The sequence below is a fragment of the Haemaphysalis longicornis genome, unplaced genomic scaffold (genome assembly GCF_048455015.1).
Source record: "Haemaphysalis longicornis isolate Haplotype H1 unplaced genomic scaffold, Haemaphysalis longicornis Haplotype H1 scaffold_1, whole genome shotgun sequence".
NCBI classification, from domain to species: domain Eukaryota; kingdom Metazoa; phylum Arthropoda; class Arachnida; order Ixodida; family Ixodidae; genus Haemaphysalis; species Haemaphysalis longicornis.
Window position 1 is genome coordinate 86,702,742 of NW_027526203.1, and position 19,758 is coordinate 86,722,499.

The window sequence follows — 19,758 nt, forward strand, 5'->3', positions numbered from 1 at the left end:
GACAGAAAGTAAGAATTGGCAGTCAAGAAGACCTCGGAAAGCAAAGGAGAGGATGTAGTAGCTCAAGATAAAGAATTTAGAAAATAAGAAAATGGAGAAAAATTTTTTTTCTCCACTTTTCTCCACACATGAACAGAAAAGTAGGCGTATCCGCACGCGCCTTCGCACTCTCAAAACCGGTCCGGCAGCGGCCAGGAGCACGCACGAAGGCCAGACGACTGCTCAGGGGGAGGGCAAAATTACGCCCATCTTCCCGCGAGGGAACCCTGATGTGATGCGACGCATCGGGGGGTTCAATTGGCGTTTCCGGTGGGTTGATTCTCTAAACCACGTGAAACGTTCAGCGTCACGTGTCCGTCGCTTCGCAGCCTTGTCTTCAGTTGAAGTAACGTTGCCATCAGCGTTTGGATTGACGCTGGTACTCGATTGTGTCAAACCACTCGCTGACGGGACTGTTGCTTCCATCGCACTACATCGGAAGAAGCAACGGAGTCGTCGTCGTCAAGCGAAGCACAAGCAAAGTCAAGCGCAGTCAAGCGAACGCACTTGACTGATCCGGCGCAGCGCGCTCACCGCTTTATATTCAGCACTTGATGGAGAGGAGACGAACGGAGGAGACTTGCGCATGCGCAGCGAGAGCAAATGCGAGAGAGAAGCGTCAGCGAAGCGCGCGCAGCTGTTATGATAATGAGACAGAGCACACAGCTGTTGGCGAAAAGAACGGAGGAGAGTTTGCGCATGCGCAGGTGGTGTGCGGACGCCGCGACGACGCTGGAGGGACATACCCGAGAGCAAGAGATGCGTCGCATCTAAAAAAACAGGAGCGGGAACGCGTCGCTCTCCGCGCATGTGTCCCCCACTTTACTACGTCTCTACATCACCCTCAGTCACCAGATTGGCTCCTTTCGCACGGGCAGGGAGGGTATTGAGCAGATGCAACAGGCCATCAAGCCATCGAGGTATGCGCCGTAGCAGCATCAACCATGCGGAAGAGGGAGGTAGGATTATGTCCAATCAAGACACGGCGCCAAGACTTGTCAGGGGAAGAAGATGATATATATATATATATATATATATATATATATATATATATATATATATATATATATATATATATATATATATATATATATATATGTGTATATATATATATATATATAAATATATATATCTATATATATATATATATATATATATATATATATATATATATATATATATATATATATATATATATAGGAAAGCAAGTTCTCTTTGCTGAAACGTAGGCCACAATCGTGCTTTTACCTTGTTCGAAGTTTTTCTTCTCTTATATATATATATATATATATACATATAGATATATATATATATATATATATAATGATTTTTCACTTTTTCCTGAGGGTACAAAAAATACTTAACGGTTGCGCTTAAACATCAGCGAACCATCGGCTAGGACTCAAGGTTGTACTCTAGACACCCCCAACGTGGACCGTAAACAGGAAATTAAATAACATATGTAACCATGTAACTTGACGAATAAACTGCATTGATGTTTTTAAATGCAGAGCATTTCAGTAACTCACGATGTCACCCCCGTTGACGTCCGTAGGCGTCCGTAGTCGCAGTCCGCAGCCCTCCCCCTACACTATATAAAAACATACTATCCGGCGCCTGGTTTCGATCCCTCGACCCTGCGGGCGCAACGCAATGTACATGTTTTGCCCTCTCCCACTACATCGAAGTGTGGCTGGACTGATATTTATTTTAATTCCAACCTAGGGGCATCTACTATTTATTTAAATTAGTTTTGCCTCTTCGTCTCGGCAGGCGTAGCAACCTGTTTTTCGGTGGCGGCGTCCATTAAACTGCTCCAGGATTTCTTTTTTCTAGCGTTACTCCGCCTGAGTAAGCATCCAAGACGCAGTTTCATTTTAATTAAACCATTCTGTGTCGGCGTGGTCTGACTAGCTCTTTGAAAGCGGTGAACTTGCGCCACAAGTCGCAACCAGCGGCTCACCCGCGAGTGCTGCCGCGCCAGCGTGTACTCACTGAGTGCCTTCCCAAAGTGGCCGTTGACCGCCACGCGTGCCGACGCGTTCTCCCGCCCCAGCATGCGGCACACGACCTGGGCCTCGCGCGTGTCCCACTCGTCGTCGCACACGGCGCCCCAGCGGTCCGCGTGGAACACCTCCACGTTTCCGCGGCCCTCGTGCGTCGTCACTCGGGCGCCGATCACCAGGCGCAGGCTGCCTTCCTCTTCGCCGCCGCTAGACGGAACGCTGCTCACCAAGAGCACCGTTACCACCAAGAGCAGCGAAAATGCGGTCTGCCGGAGGTCACTGGAGAAGAAAAGAATAGCGCAGGTTTGATAAAGGGAACCTGCAAAACTTTCGATAAACGCTTTCACTCTTTCCTTCGCGTATGAAACCACTGCGGAAGCTATAGTTATCGCCAGCACTGAGCGGCACTGCGCGATTTTCTCGTCACGCCACATACGCCTTCCGCTTCCGCTTTATTTTTAACACGAAAGTGTTTCATGCCGGCGTCCATCAAGATCTAAGTGACGTCATATCCGTCCCTGAAATGACATGGGCAGAAAAACTTCGATTGACGCGGCTGCGCTGGGATTTGAACCACCAGCTCTTTCGCCGCAATGTGAGGTACGAAACGCGCTCCTGACTGCGCTATGAACGTACGTGCGAAGAAGACGGGAAACGCTCTTTATATGGCTGTCCCTATCCGCACGCCTCGCGCGGATAATTTTTAGAACTGTCCGCACGCCTCGCGCGGATAACTTTTAAAATTGTCCGCACGCCTCGAGCCCGAATGCAGCCAATGCAGCCAATGCAGCGCCGTGTGCCGAGTTTCTTTTTCCGGGTGTTATTATGGACGCCCCAGTTTCTTCCGCTCTCAGCTTGGATACTATCCGCGTGTTACGTTGTCGTGGCTGGTTACTTGAGTGTTCGCTAGTACGATGATTCTCGGCTACGACAGCACACTCGGCTACGCGTTGTGTGCTGTCCTGAGCCAGCCAGCTCACGGGTGAAGCCGGCGTGCTAAGCCCTCGTCGGAGAAACGGCGACCACGACGACACCGACCAATCTCCTGAAGAATCGAGGACGAAGTTTGCCATCGCTAGTTCTGCACTTCCTATCCTACAAGCCACGTTGCAACCATGTGCAGCTTTCCCGCTCATGGCAGTCCTTTCAACAGTGATTACTCTGCAAGTTTTTAACGAAATAAAATGTTATTTGGCAAAGCTCATATTTGGGGTGAATAATTGTTTTCTGCACAGTTTCAAGTCGCGCACGTTGCGCGACTAGGTTCCTGAGCCATGGCAACTATCCCATACAAATGCATGGGGAGTAAGATTTGACAGCGAATTACACAAAAACTGTTCAGGATCCTGGAAACGTCTTTTAGCGTTTTCATCTTCACGTTGACTTCTGCCGTTATGCCAAATATCACTTTCCTAAAGTTGTTTGCCTGAGAGGTTGGCATTTTGAGCGAGAAAGCTGGGTATGAATGTGCCAGAGATCACCACACGAACAACTGCCGTGCTGCGATATGGCGAATACTGTGAGGTGAAGATGATTGTGTGCATCGGGGCGTAGAGCTCGACGTACTACCACATTCGGGTTGTGATTGCGGTGATGGCGTAGCAGATGGTAAACTTTGTAAATGAGAGCAAAAAAGAGCGAAGTTCCTCCAGTTGCTAGTGGCCTTGGTGCTCTATCCTCATTTTCACAGCTCCTCTGACCGTAACACCTTCCATCGTGGTGGTGTACAGCCATTGCTATTATTTCTCAGGCCCACTCAGGCCCCCTCCACTGAGAGGAGGGGGAATCCCCCTAGCATCCTCACCCACCCAGACGTCGTCACCTGTACTCGTACTCTTAAACGTAGTGCTCATGGATTGAAACGCGACACTGCGAGCGCGTGGCCTGCGGTACATGCAGTGCCGCGCGTGGACGCCCGTAGAAGCTAGGTGTTGCATCGTGGTATACCACGAGGATGAGAGAGTTTTAACCGTGGGCTTGCTGCGTCCGGTTGCCAATATGCGGGGTGGTGGTTCCCCGCAGCGACAGCGGTGCGCTGCGAGACTGGAGCGCAGGAGAGCGTTTGTGCACCGGTGGTAGCCGCCCGGCGGTCCGTGCAGCCAATTTCGCTACATCGTCTGCTCGCGCGCTCTTATTACGCGTGCCCTTCCAGTGCGACACAGATAATGTGCATGTAAGGCATGATCACGCTTATCTGAATAAAACGAGCGTCTGCACCAAGGAACAGCCAACTTTGTTCCATGATATAAATTTAAAAAAAATCGCGCCAATCCACCACGTGAATGTGGTTGGAAAGAAAAGCTGTAATCGGCACCAATAACGATTACCCATGCGACGTCACTTAAATTCACGAGGTTCATTTAAGTTCACTTAAATTCACTTAAATTCACGCAATTCGCTCTACAAATAGTAAAACCAGAGAGAATTGACATGCACTTAACCACACCATTTATTACTTCAAAAAGATATTCTTGGTAAGGTTAAATCAATGCATGACGCATGAAAGGTGTTTGGTTGAGTTGTATTGGTGTAGCACAAGCGTGGAAAATTTTTTTTGTAAAATTAAAGTTCCAACCCGGTGTCAGACGATCTGACTTCTCCGTCTCTGCGCCGCGGACGGAGGCGGCGAGATTGGCGGCAGAGAAGGAGCAGCAGGCAGAAGAAATACTTCTGTTGAGATTTCTGAACGGCCCAGAGTGCAGCCCTGGGGAGGGATTCCTTCTTCTGTGGTTCCCGTATACAGTCCGCGCGGCCTGTGTTCTGTCCACCCGCTGAAGTTGGCTAGGTAGAGAGGGCCTGGACAGCAGCATCTCCCATTGCTCTTGTTGGGTAGTAGACGGAAAGAGAGGAGGTTGCTCAGGGCTAAAGTCGCACACCCCGATTACGGGGCGGAGTGTTTCTACTTCTGAGCAAAATTTACATTCAGTGTCGTAGTGATTCGGATGCATTAAGTGAAGACGCGTAGGCTGTGGGAAGTAGCCCGGATTGTATGAGCCGTAGGGTAGTTTGTTGTTCTCTGGAAAGGTCAGGGTAAGGCGTAGGTACGGTCTGTCTAAGAAGGCGATAATGCTGGGTTATCTCCCTGAACGTGAGAAGCGGGTGACTGTCCTCAAGCAGCTCCTTAGCACCGTGCAGCTCCCGCGCAGGCTTGTTCGGTGGGCGTATTTGTTGCCCTCCATTGAAGCGTGAGGGGGTGGCCAGATGACCTGAATGGAACTGCTTGGGGAGTGGTTTTTTAGCACGCGCAGTGCAGATCAGGACACCCAACCCGACTGATAATTCCAGTAGGCTCCCTGGGAATCGGTGACTACCTTCCGAACCCCTGGTTGAGTTTATGCTCCCGTCATTTCTTGGGTCCTAAGTGAGTTACACGCAAGGATGTTGGTTCTGGAGGTAGCAACTATGATGGCATATTGCTGCCATGATGTTTGGAGGCGTCTGTGTAGATAACTGCAATCTCCCCACCGAAGGTGGTGTTTAGCGCTTGAGCCCGTGCTTTTCGGTGACCCTCGTCGTGTTAGGGGTTCAGATTTCTAAGCAAAGGGGGCAATTCTAGTTTTAGTCGCCAAGAGGCTGGGAGTACGTCAAGCGGAGTGACATTCTGGGCTGCCCAGCCAATCTGGTGAAGCATGCGGTTACCCAACGCAGTTCTGAGTCGGACCTTCTGGTTAGAAAGATGGCCTTCTATCAGCTCTTCCACCTTGTTGTGCAGCCCCGTGCTAAGCAGCCTCTGTGTGGACGCACTCATGAGGAGACCAATGAACTGCTCGACCGCCTTTCTAATCATTATATACAGCAACTCTATGTCTTCCGGGTGTCTTCTTCTTCTGAAGACAGGGGGTTGACTTACGTCAACCCCCTGTCTTCAGAAGAAGACAGGGGGTTGACGTAAGTGACTCTCCAGAGGACACAAGCTTCAATTAATCGAAATGTACCAGATTTCTTTAGGCCTCGCTTCTTGGTTGCAACTCGCCTGATAAATGGTACGATTTGATTAATGCTGTTTTTGAGGCGCTACAAGGAGACGTCACTCTCGGTGTTAGCCTTGAGAGGCGCAGGATCTTGATGCTGGGGCTTGAAGTGATGGCCTGGCCATCAAGGAGTATTTGAATGTATTCCTTGATTTTGCGTGAGGGCGGACGGAGAAGGAGCTGTGATTTTTTACGTGAACACTGGAGGCCACAGACTTTAGCACATTGGCATACGAGAAGTGAGATGCCATGCATGGGTGTGAGCTTCCTTTAATTTTTGTAACTCTTAGCACATGAGCAAGGTGCGCACAGGGCCGCTAGACGGGCGTGAGTGGTCGCGTGACGCTTTCACGTGGCATTCAGCGAGAACGCAGAGGGTAGACCCGTAGATGTGCTTGGTGAGTACACTACCTGTCTTCCCCGTCTACGCGTGGTCTCGTAGCTAAATTGGTAAGACAACGGGCTCTCGCTTTGTTCGTCTATTAGTTCCTGGTTCGATTCGCGGCGGTGCCAGTAAATTCTTTTATTTGTTCACGGGAGTTTTCTGGTGACACCAACGGTCGCGAAAGAACCCTTGGGGTGTAGAGGTAAAAAGCTTTGCTTTAAAAGAGGAGAGGCGACGAAGTACTATTGCACCGCACCACACGCGAACGTAAAGGCGTCTTTCCTTTTTTTTTACTTTCCATCCTGGAATAAAGTTTGCTGTTCCTTTGTACAGAAATTTCTTTTATTCAGATGAGCGTGACTGTGTATTACATGAACATTACTGTGCCGCATTGTATGGGCACGCGTAACAACAGCGCGCACACGATGTCGCGAAATCGGCTGCGCGCACACCCGGGCTACTACCGTCGGTGCACAAGCACGTTCCAGCGCTCCAGGCTCGCAGCGCCCCGCTGTCGCTGCGGGGAACCACAGTCCCGCTCGCTGGCAACCGGAAGCAGTGCGCCTACGGTCAACACGCTCTCGTCCTTGCGGTATACAACATTGCAACACCTAGCTCCACGGTAGTCCACGGGCGGCGCTGCATGTACCAGCGGTCAACCGCTCGCACTGTCGCGTTTCAGTCCGTGAGCACTGTACGTTCTGCTGTCAAATATGTAAGCACAGTACGACGCAAGATAACGTGCATGCTAGTTCAATCAACACAGTGAAGCACCTTAAGTAGCTTGGTGATGCTTTGAGTTTGTCAGCGCATCCATGGTCACAGTTCAAGATCTCTATACAGTGGTTGCAAGAGCACAGCCTGAATGTTTGTAATCACTTTGCCGACCACATGTTCCCTTCGCCTTATGTGAATTCTTGCCAAGTTACCGCCGTCAGGTTCTGTTGTTTTCTTTAGTTCGAAAATCTCTGCCCTCTAATGTCCTGCTCCCTGCCTTGCGCTGTTTCCAGGAGGAGGAAGCTCCTCTCGCACAAATGCACTCCTGACCGGCCGAGTAGGGTGCTGATCATCCACTGTGGGACCAAGGCCATTCTTGGAAGTGCGTGCAGTGAAGGTAGTCTATTGGTTGTGGACCTGTGTGAGGGACTGTTGATAGCACTGCACCGTTCCCGCTATGATTACTCTTCACTGTCGTCTCCTTTACTGCCTTTCCCAGCCTTTCGCTCACTTTCTTCTTAATCCCATTTAGGTCTCCCTTTTTTACTCTAAAAGGCAACCTGTAAAGGAAGAAAAAAATGCGTAGGGGGAGTCGAAAAAACTTGCAAGCCAAAAGTGCTCAACAGAAGTCGTTATGCAACAACGGTAGGGGTTTTCAATTATCAGTCCTGGACTCTCTACGAACTCCCTGAGAATCTGGCATTTGTTGCTCACACGTATTCCTGTGGTGTGGAGAATCTTGCGACTACCCGTGGACAACGGGTAAAATGTCACTGTTAAGACCCAGTATATGATTGAGGAATTAAATCAACTTAATGCATATATATGATACTTAATCTTTTGCACTTGAAAAATCTTCCATATTCTACACATTTGGCCTCATGTTAGCTCCTTCTGCACAGGCAGGCTTAGTGAAACTATGTATGAACTCGCTGCACATTGGCTCCAGGGTACCATTTTCGGTCGAATAGCCAGCTGAAAAATACCGAACACTTTCCAATATCAACTTCAGGTTAGTTGTAGTGCAGTGGGAAAGTTTGTCGTGCACTCAGAAGCCATAATGTTTTTCATGGCTAAAGCTATGGCTACGTGAGAAATCCAACATGTGTAACATGAGTTGTTAGGCCAGCGACCGTCCTTATGTTTCTTCCCTTCTCTTAGTTTCTGTTGCACTGATTCCATCCAAAAAAATGACACCATCTTCCCGTAGGGAAACCCTGAGTAGTATGGAAAGCAGCCATGGGGTCGATTCAAGGCCCATCGTTTTCGTCGTTTCGTCGTTTCCGTTAGGTTGAGGTAAGTAGCTACCATTATTTTTACAGTTTGGTTTGGTTACCATACTTTTCACTTACCGGAACTACGAAATGAGAAATTGCGTTGAGCCCATGGCTGTTTCGCATACTACTCAGGGTTCCCCTACGGGAAGATGGTGTAATTTTATTAGATGTGACTGGGCTACGTCCCTCCCTTGTCGTTGTTGCGCAGTCCACACCCTTACTGCGGATGCTCGGCTTGCTGAACGCCCGGTGGTGTCTAACCCTTTAATGGCTCCTGGAGCGACAGTGTTACCGGTGTCTTCCTGGGCCGGCCCGAGATGAGCCGAGCATGCGCATTGCGGGTGTGGACAGCGCAACAACAAGGGAGGGTCATAACCCCAACCATGAGATGCTGGAGCGACAGTGTTGCCGGTGTCTTCCTGGGCCGGCGGATGGACGGACGACGGACGACGGAGCCGAGAGCAAGAGATGCTTTGCATCTAAAAACAGCCTCTAAATGTCTAATCACTGGCATCAGCGGCATCCCGCCGAATGCATCACTGAGAAACCGTTCACCGTACTGCAGATCGCTTGCTGCTATGCTTCTCGGGATGGCCCGGAGATAGTCGTCGCCACGTCATCAGAAAGGAAGCCACACGCGCCACGATCGGCGAGCGCTGCGACTCCTGGGTCCAACGGAACCTGGATAAGGACCAACGCGACCGGCAGCCCCTTTACTGGCAGCAGCGGCATCACGCCGAATGCATCACTGAGAAATCGTTCACCGTATTGCAGGTTGGTTGCTGGGCATCTTTGCCATTGTATAAATTCTATGCTTTCCTAGTTTCCAAATTGTTCTTGATATCCGCTGCTGCTGCCACACTTGACTGTGTATTGCAATGTCATCTGAGTGATCTGCTTGTAACAAGCCGTTCGCGCAAACTGAGATATCTATTTCATGCACCGAGTGCGAGAGTAGTTTTCACGTGGGACAGTGCCGTGATGTGTCAGATAGACTATCACGGTCTCGAATTGAATCTATTCGGGACGGTTGGAAGCGCGCGTCATGCCGTGAACAGCAATCCGAAAACAAGAAAACAGACCAGCACTACGACAATGATTTCATAGCCCTCACGCTAGCTTCGATAAACGAAAAGCTCGAGCAGCTAATGCCCCTGAAGGGAACCGTTCTCGAAGTAGAACGTTCCATTGAACACATGTCAAAAAAGTTTGATGATGTAATGGAAAAACTAAACCACCAAGAACGTGACATAGCATCGCTTCGAAAACGGGTTGGAAAAATAGAAAAAGGAAACGTTATCGAAAACCAGTTGAAAATGCAGGAAGAACTCAATGACTTGGAATGGCGTAGCAGGCGCCTGAACCTCGAGTTCCACGGCATTGCCGTAACCCAAAATCAAAACCTGTTGCAAAACGTCAACGACCTTGCCCCGATTCTCAATGTTCCAGCCTTAACGACTAGCGATGTCTGCGCAATCCACCGCCTACCGCCCGAAAAAGGAAAAGTACCTGGGATAATTGTCCGGTATAACCGCCAAGCTGATCGCGACTTGTGGCTGTCTGAAAGGAAGAAGTTGAGGGAGGCGAAGCACGATGCCTCAATTCTTGAAAACCTCACAAAACGAAATCGTGAGCTTCTGTGGATCATCGAAGAATGGGCGTCGAATAACAGCTATCAGTTTGCTTAGCATACGAACGGTAAGATCTTCTTACGAAAGAAAAGCGGTTAACTTAAGGTGCATGTCAAATCTGAGGCGATGTTTGACCAGCTGTTAAATTGATGAAATATCTCATGTGAAGTGGTCAACAAATGTTAGTGTTACCAAGTAGTTTTTCCCAGGCGGTAAAATCGTATGAATCGTGTCTTTCTTTTTATAACACTGAACTGCCGTTCTGCAAAATCCAAAATAGAGGAATTAGATGCCTTTTTCAACAGTCTTCGTTATTTATTTAAGGAATACTGCGGACGGTTTTTCACCATCCTAGCAGGAGAGGGTTACAGAAGGTTCTTAACACAGAGGTCAAAACTAGAAGAAGTCGGAGCGTGCGCGCAGTCGGAAGGCAGTGAATTCCAGTCTTCAATGGTTCGTAGAAAAAAAGAGTACTTGAACGTGTTATTTTTAGGAGCATATGGTCTAACAGTTTTTGAATGATTTAACCATGCTGGGCGCTGGGGAGGTGGCAGTATATAACATTCTTTATTTAAACCGGATTCGTTGTTGTATAGTTTATAAAAGAAGGTTAACCTTGCAGTTCTTCGCCGACATTCGAGTGGTTCCAGCCCACATTTATTTAACATTTCAGAAACGGAGGAGAGGCGCGTAAAATCTGAAACAATAAACCGTGCGCTTAGCCGCTGAATCCTTTCCACATTATCTATGTCTTTCTTTAAGTATGGGTCCCGCGCAAGGGATGCGTATTCCAGCACTTGTCGAACTAGGGTTTTATAGGCTCCAAGTTTCACTTTCCAATCACATGATCCCAACTTCCTTCTTAAGAAGCATAGCTTCTTGTATGCCTTGGCGCAAACGGTGTCGATGTGAGCGTCCCAGCTAAGTTTTGTGTTAATAGTCAATCCCAAATATTTTACGCTATTCACAAATTCAATACTCTGGTCACGGACATGGTATTTGTATACAAGGGGGTTTTCTTGTGTGTTACTGTAAGAGCGCAAGTTTTTGAGTAGTTGATAACCATCTGCCACCTCTCACACCAGTCAGCAATTTTACACAAGTTTTCGTTAAGCAATGATTGATGTAAGGGGCTACTGACAGTTATATAAATGATACAGTCATCTGCAAACATTTTCAAAGTCACTCCCGCGTCAATATCGTCACAAATATCATTTACATAGATCAAGAACAAGAGTGGTCCTAAGACCGACCCTTGGGGCACTTCTGACAATACATCAAGGTTTTGTGATTGGCAGCCGCTAATTTCTACAAACTGCGTTCTGTTTTTCACATATGCAGAAATCCAGTCCACAAGGCGGGGAGCAATCCCTACACGCTGCATTTTTCTTACAAGTAAAGAGTGCGGTACCCTATCAAACGCTTTTGATAGGTCCAGAAATATTGCGTCTATTTGTTTTGAAGAAGAAGAAGAAGATTGGTTTATTTAGAGCGTTCAGACATACATAAGGAATAATGCAAGACATCTGAATCCCTAGCCCGCAGGCTAGCTGGGATTCATGCAAAGGAAATCAATGGAGTATAAAGAATGTGCCTATACAGTTTTAAATAATAAAAAGCAAGCAAAACTTGCTGTAAGGCAGTATAGCTAACATACACACATAAACGTATACATACATCGACATATACGCGTAATCATATACACATACATATATACATAAATACAAAGGGATACATGCATATAATCATACCTATATTCACACATTCATACAAACACCCCTACGTAAATCTGTGGATGCAGTTACTTTCTCATCAAAATATGCATTTTTAAAAGCGAGTAATGATGAAGCTGCAACGTCAAAGTCATAATATTTACAAGGTGATGACATTTATGCAAGGGACCTTATGGATTGCTGTGAAAGTAAGTTTTTATGGCTGAGTAAACATTTCTAGCGAGTTTTATGTTAATTGGTAGATTATTCCAAAGCGTAACTCCTGTACTTTGCATTCTTCTGTCTCCATAAGCATTTTTATTTTTGGCTACTAGGAAGTTATTTTTAGCAGCACTTCGTGAATTGAATCGTGAGGTCTCGAAAACAGAGCGCGGCAAGTGAAAGTTATCAGTAATACACCTATGCACTAGTAAAGTGCACTTGTATTTGATAAGTACATCTACGGGCATTATTTTTAAATCTTTGAAAAGGGGTTTTGTGTGTGCATTGTAATCTGATGAAGTTATTATACGGATGGCCCTTTTTTGAATAACTGAGAGTGGCTGTATGTATGATGAAAATGTATTACCCCAACATTCAATGCAATATGTCAAGCGACTCTGAAAAGTGCTATAGTAAATTGTTCTTAATGTGTCAATCTCGAAGTACTGACGACACTTATATAATATGTGACACGATTTACTAAGTTTTTTGCATAAAGAGTCAATGTGTGGTTTCCATGTGAACTCTTCATCTAGTAAACCACCAAGGTATTTATTAGTAGAAACTCTGTCCAGACATTTTCCATCTAAAGAAATTGCATATGCATCCTCAATTCTATTCTTTCTCGGTGACTGAAAAACCATGAACTTTGTTTTACTAGAGTTCAATTGTAGCCCATTAGATCGGAACCAATTATTCACATTATCCATCTCGCTGTTAGCTGCCTTAAACAGCTCATCTGGGGAATCATGGGCCGCAAGGAGAACTGTGTCATCTGCATACATTACTGCTGAGAAAACATTCAGTGTGTCGGGCAGATCATTTACATATAATGAAAACAAAAGTGGTCCCAAGACTGAACCCTGGGGGACCCCAGAGCTAATCGCACTAATGTCAGATGTAACACCACTGATTTCTACCTTTTGCTGCCTGTTGGAGAGGTAACTTCTGAAAAAGTCTAGGGTTATTTCGCGGAATCCATAACACTGCAATTTTCTTAGTAATATATCGTGATTCACTGTGTCGAAGGCTTTTCTAATGTCAAGAAAAATGCCAATTGCCGAATTGTTATCATTTAAAAAAGAATTTATTTTTTCGGATAAATTTAGAACAGCCGTACAAGTGGATCGTTTAACTCTGAAACCATGTTGACTGGAGGTTAATATCTCTTCACGATGCAGAAATTCAGTAACTCTTTTGGCTATAAGTTTTTCAAACAAAGTGTTGACGCAGCTAAGAACAGAAATTGGACGGTAATTCTCGGGCAAGTTCTGATCACCATGTTTGTATATGGGAACTATTCTGGCGAGTTTCAGAACGTCAGGGTATGTGGCAGTATGAAAAGATAGGTTGAATATTTTTGCCAGAGGGCCAGATATCAAGTCGATACATCGTTTCAATATGATAGATGATACCTTATCACAACCAGTAGTGGACTTAGCCTGCATGGTGTTGACAACTGAGACTATTTCAGACGGGGAAATATCGATGAAGCCAAAGGAATTACGAACCCTCGGAGGGAGATGGTGTTCTGAGGAAATGCCACTTGTGCTGTTCTTACAAATACTCGAAAAATAATGGTTCAAAGAGGTCACTAAGGTTTGCAGCGATATCCCTAGTACCTCGATGTCAGGCATAATGAAGGTTGTGGCTGTTGGCCTAATGATAGAGTTGATGATTCGCCATGCAATTTTAGAGTTCCCTGAATTTTTAGCAATTAGTTGAGAGTAATACTCTTTCTTGCGTGCTCGTAGAGCATTGTTGACTTCGTTACGAAAGGTGCGAAATTTTGCAAAATAATACCGATTTCCCCGGTTTTGCTTGCATTTAGTGTGCCAAAAATCCTTCTGCCTGATGAGATCGAGAATCGCACCAGTCATCCAAGGACAAATGGGAGTGCTGTGATATTTTTTAATGCTTTTTACTGTTGAATAAGTAATAGCATCACTGAAGTTTGTTTGAAATGTCTTATATCCTATATTAGCATCTGTGGGTTCTGAGGAGGCGTTTAAAACTTGCTCAAGTTGGTGTTTCAGCAAAGGAAAATTGATTTTGGTGTTTGTTTTTTTATCATCTCGACATACAGGTGTATCCCTTGGAACCAACATGGCTATCGGGAAATGGTCCGTAATGGCAGTATTGTATACATTGCACCAGCTTAAGGATGAATCGAAGTTGCAATAAATGTGGTCTATGGCTGACGAGGACTCGGCAGTAGTTCTGGTCGGGGCCTTAATAACATTATGGAATCCATAGGATCTAATTAAGTTAAAGTAATCCGTATTTGAAACCGCCAACGAATCTATGTTAAAGTCACCACAAATAACACTCTTTAGTTTCTGGCTACTCATGTGCATCAGTAGCTTTTCAAAGTGTTCGAGAAAGGAAGTCATATTTCGGCATGGGGCACGATAAACAACAGCAATGAGCAAGTCCGTGCACTTTACGAGCAAGAAATCAAATTCCACGGAATGAGCAAACGAGAACTGCGAGATTAAGGAAAATGTAATCGAAGATTTTATGTAGAGTGAAACCCCCCCACCACGGTGTTTAGTTTGCCTGGAAGTCGATACGCATGCGTAGCCAGGCATGTTAATGACTTCACCCGGTCTAAGCCACGTTTCGCTAGTTGCAACAAGATCATATGTGAAAGAGTGAGCCGCCAAAAGAGCGAGAAGATTTTCAATGTTTCTATTTGCGCTTCGTATATTGCAGTGCAAAATGGTTGTACATGGGAAACTTGATACAAAGTTATTTGCAGATACGAGAGAATTCATGGCGAATTCTGACAGACTGCCGATTAGCATATAAGGTCGAGGTCGTTATCGCAGAAGATGCGCACCGCTTTCGAGTTTTCTGCTTTGCGCGCAAGTATTTTGCCACTTGCGACCCACACAAACTTCCAGTTTTTTTCTCTTTTGCGCGCTATCGCTTTCCCAAGAAGAATTTTGTTCTCCGGGCATAAGTGTTCGTTTATGTACACTGTTCCGTTTCCTTCGTAACCGAAATCTGCGACAGTGAGTAACTGCTTTTTGGCTGCTTGTAGCAAGGAATCTCGAACCGAGCGAGTCACAAACTTTACAACAACGTTAGGTTTTGTTTTGTCTTTGCAAGGCACACGATGAATGACGTCCACGTCTGTTGGTGACACTGGAACTTTCAGTTTTTCACTTATTTTTTTGACGGCTTCACACAATTGCTCATCTGGATTCAGTGGGAGGCCTATAATTTCTAAGTTATGCAGTCTGGTGTACTGTTTCAGTTCGATAATGTCTTTCCTGGCGGTTGTCAGGGCATCGCGAAGTTCGTTATTCTCTCTCTTCAATGTTAGCTGTTCCTTCTTCAAAACCTCAATTTCTGTCATTGATAGCTTTAGCGAAGTCGTGTATGACTGATACGAGCTGAGTCGTCGGTGATAGCTTTTTTCTAAACCCATGCTGGAAGCTGCCTAATATGTTTTTTGATTCCAAGAACGAAGTTATCTGGCTGGAGAGGATGTGCTCAAGTATTTTACAGCAACCACTGATTAATGATATTGGCCTGAAGTTCGAAGCGAACAGTTTGCTTCCATCCTTGTGTACTGGGACAATTTTTCCACACAACCAATCAGGAGGTAGGCATCCGTCATCCAAAGATTTATTGAACAAAATATATAAGTAATGCGAAATCATGTCCGCATAACGCTTCAAAAAGGCATTGGGGATACCGTCAGGGCCAGAAGACTTCTTTGTATCAAGATTTAGAAGAAGAAGGCGAGTACCGTTTACGTTTAAATCTATATCCGACATTACGTTAGGCGAGAGAGGAGATGGTTCTATCGGATTATTGGTTACACACGGTTGACTGAACACACTGTGAAATGTTCTGTTTAGCTCATTAGAAATTGCGAAAGGATCAGTAACCACACAGCCGTCAACGTGAAGCTGTTCAACAGACTTTTTGTTTCCGGACAAGTATCCCCAAAACTTTTGCGGTGCGTTTTCCATGAAGTTAACAAGTGTCATTCCAAAAAAATAGTCTCTAGCGGTCCGTATTTTGTGCTTCAGTGCCATATCTTCAGGGAAGATATGGCATGGTTATCTTTACGCGCTCCTTTACGGTTGCTTGATATTGTTCTTTTCAACTGTATTATATCGCGTGTTATCCAGGGATTGCACCGTTTCTTTTTCTGAAATTTTGGTACGAATTTATCAAGACATGATGCAGTAATGTTTTTAAACGTATTCCACAGATTTGATACGTCTCCTCTTGCCTCAAAGTCACCGAAGCACAAATCAAGTGTATCTATAATAGCTTCGTCATCCGCAGCAGAAAATGTGAAGACACTCTTGCCCGCACTATTCTTTTTGTCAGGGCAGAAATTCGCGGTAAGTAAAACCAGCTTGTGATCAGAAATTTCATCATAAACACTGACTTTAGTGTCATGTGGAAAGTTTTCAACAAATAGAAGATCTAGTACACTTTCAGTGCTTTGAGCCACTCTGGTAGGCTCTTTAACAAGTTGAACGAGATTAAAGTTCAGCATCAATTCAAGCAACAAGTTACAGTTCGCTACGCCTGTTGAACCTGGGTGAAAGTGTGCCAATTAATCGATGGTAGGTTGAAGTCCCCCGCTAATATGACTTTTTGATTAGGTTTGTACTTCTGCTGCATGTACGACTGAATGTTTTCCAAAAATGACTCAGGCGAAGAAGGGGGCCGGTAGACTACACCTACGAGAGCCGAGAGCCCACGAAAATCAATTTGACACCATACACTTTCATTGCCGATTATTTCGTCCATAGTTACGCAAGTGATTTCCTGTTTGACTACCAAAGCAACGCCTCCTCCTCTGCAGCCTCGATCACATCTAACCATTTTATGAGTTGGAGGAACTATTTCAGAATCTAGAATGTCCGAAGTTAGCCAGGTCTCTGTAATTGCTATGATTTGGGGATCATAAGTAAATATGATTTCTTCAAGCTCGTGAACTTTATTCACAATGCTCCTAGAATTAAGGAGAACAACTCGCAATTGTTTGTGATTGGGTCATTCATCGCGGTTACGTTGCTGGCGGATGCATTTCAGACAATCCTTCTGCTCATCCCATTCGTATATATCGTCGTCCACTCTCAGCTTATCGTAATCAAGCGATACTTTGTGACCTTGCGCCTTAAAATCACTGGAATGAGACCAGAGTTTGCTGCGCTTTCCTAGAGTGGCCTTGCAGAAGTCATGGTGTATCGAGATTGTTGTTCCTTTCAGTTTGTAACAGTTATTGAAGACTTTAAGCTTCTCGTTGTATGTAGTAAACAAAAATTCATTATTACCGGTCGTACTTTATCGCGGCATTTTTTCCCAACCCTATGTACTCTTTCCACAGAGTTTACAACCACTCCGAGTTTATGCCCTATCAGTTCCTCGATTATCTTCTTTCTTAGTTCTGCAGCATTTTTACGATCCGGTTCGGGCAAACCAAAAATAACAAGATTGCGGCGTCTACTTCTATCCTCTAAATCGTCCAGACGCCTTTGATGTAGTTGAAGATTACCTTTCAACGCTGTAACTTCAGTCTGCAGTGCCTTGATCTCTACTTTCTGTTCTTTTATCGCCACCATAACATCGTCCATTCGGGCGTTAACCGTAGATTCAAGCTTATCGTACGTGAGCAGTAGCTAAGATTTCGATTTTTTGTTTTCAATTCTTCCTGGGAAGCAAGCATAGTATTCATCATGTTTATGAGATCGTCTGTATCAGGCCCTCGATTCTGCTCAACATCCCCCGCAAGAAGAATCAAAATGACCGTCTATGCGTCCACAAGAAGACATGCACAAGTCGCCATGCGCGGCAGAACCACAATTCCTCTACAATCGCTACGAAAGCTGGTATAAGAGTATTTGCCACCAACCTGGGCGAAAAATACAGAGGGGTTTATCGATGTTGCCATTGCGGTCCCGCCGTGCCCTCAGTTTCCAGTGATCATTTTAACCGAAACATGGTACGACCAGTTATCCCAAATGTATACGCCAGCGGCCTACTCTCATTTTTTTGTAACACGACGTCTTAGGCGTGGTGGTGGCGTATCAGTTCTTGTTGGAAGGGACCTAAACTGCTATCTTGAAGCTGAGTTCACATGCGTCACAGATGATTACGAGACGGTCGCAGTATTGCATGGTTCGCAAATGTTTGTAGGTTTCTACAGACCGCCAGCTGGGTGCTTGACTGCTTTCTACGCATTTCTTGAACGCATGCTAGCATTTGCAATAGAAAACAAAATTGAACTCGTTATCGGAGGCGATTTCAACATAAATATGCTGTAAACCGATCCCAAACAAGACACCATGCAATCAATAATAAACTCGAATGCTTTTGAGGTTGTCCGGACATCCGCAACTCGTATCCCAGATACGTCATCTTTACTGCTAGATTTCTTTATAACCAATCACGCATTATCATCTATAAAGGCGGACGTCATATCTGCCGACATCAGTGACCACCTACCGGTTTACATGCTCATAAATAAGCAATCTAACTAAGATTTTTCAACAAACTAATCTTTTTCAGGACGTTTCAGATGAAAATATGTTCAAATTTAGAACTATGATAATTTCCGTTCCCTGGACAAATCTATTAGAAAGTTGCGATGCCGACCTCGCCTATGAATCATTTATCGAGTCATTCTCTTCTGTATACCACAAATGCTTTCCGGTAAAAACAGTTAAGGAAACCAAAAAAATTCGGAAACCTTGGATAAGCAAAGATATTTACAAACAAATTAAACAAAAAATTGACTGTATGCAATATTTATTAAGACAAGAGATAGATCAATCTGGGCTGAGTACAAGCATAAACGAAATAGTCTCGTCACTATCATCAGAAATGCCAAGACAGCTTATTATAATGCCGTATTTTCCCAAAATGCTGACCGGCCTGACCTTACATGGAAGGCAGTTAACACTGTTCTTAACCGTTCCCAACCAAAAATGCCGATTGACGCCATTTTTCATAATGGGGAAATGATGAGAGGAAACCGTCTGGCCAATTTCTTTAATGATCACTTTGTTGGTCAGTTCTCGGAATCTCGCGCGCAACATGATTCATCATTGCTACAAACCAACCCAAACTCAATATTTTTATGTCCTACAACTGAACAGGAAGTTATATCTACAATTATGAACTTGAAAAACAGCAGCGCATGTGACGTAGACGACATCCAAATTAAACCGGTGAAGCATGTTGCGGACGTCGTTGCACCTTCACCTTGTCTAACCCAAATTTTTAACATGATTTTTTCATCAGGCTTGTTTCCGAAAAAATGCAGATGGCGAAGGTGGTCCTTATATTTAAAGGTGGGAATAAAAATTTTCCTAAGAACTATAGTCCAATATCTATCTTACCGGTATTCTCTAAAGTAATTGAAAAGCTTATACACGCCAGGTTATCCGATTTCCTTAGTAAAAACCTATCGCTACATTGTTTCCAACATGGATTTCGCAAGCACTGCTCCGCAGAAACGGCTTTACTGAAACAGAAAGAAATAATCCTGCACAACTTTTTGCAAAACAAACTGACATTAGGTATATACATAGATTTTTCAAAGGCTTTTGATTCCTTCAATCGACAAACATTACTGGATAAACTTCAGTCGTATGGCGTACGGGAGGTTGCTCACACCCTTATGTGTTCCTACTTGAAATATCGAAAACAATATGTCTGTCTTGGAGAATTTTCGTCCGAACTTAAACGGATCGGCTCAGGTGTTCCCCAGGGGAGCATTCTAGGACCAATTCTTTTCTGCATATACGTCAACGACCTTCCA

The 19,758-nt window shown here is 45.1% G+C and overlaps 1 protein-coding gene and 1 pseudogene across 3 annotated transcripts in view; both read right to left on the reverse strand.

Annotated features, from left to right (window-relative positions):
- The window catches only part of LOC144177877 (lysyl oxidase homolog 2-like), a 374,790-nt gene that overhangs the window by 267,136 nt on the left and 87,896 nt on the right, over nucleotides 1–19,758 (reverse strand). For all 3 annotated transcript variants that reach the window (XM_077705479.1, XM_077705469.1, XM_077705460.1), the window contains exon 2: nucleotides 2,035–2,324. In XM_077705479.1, the coding sequence (XP_077561605.1) occupies nucleotides 2,035–2,324 (290 nt within the window). The remainder of the gene's footprint in view (nucleotides 1–2,034; nucleotides 2,325–19,758) is intronic.
- On the reverse strand, nucleotides 16,891–17,704 carry LOC144164884 (uncharacterized; annotated as a pseudogene).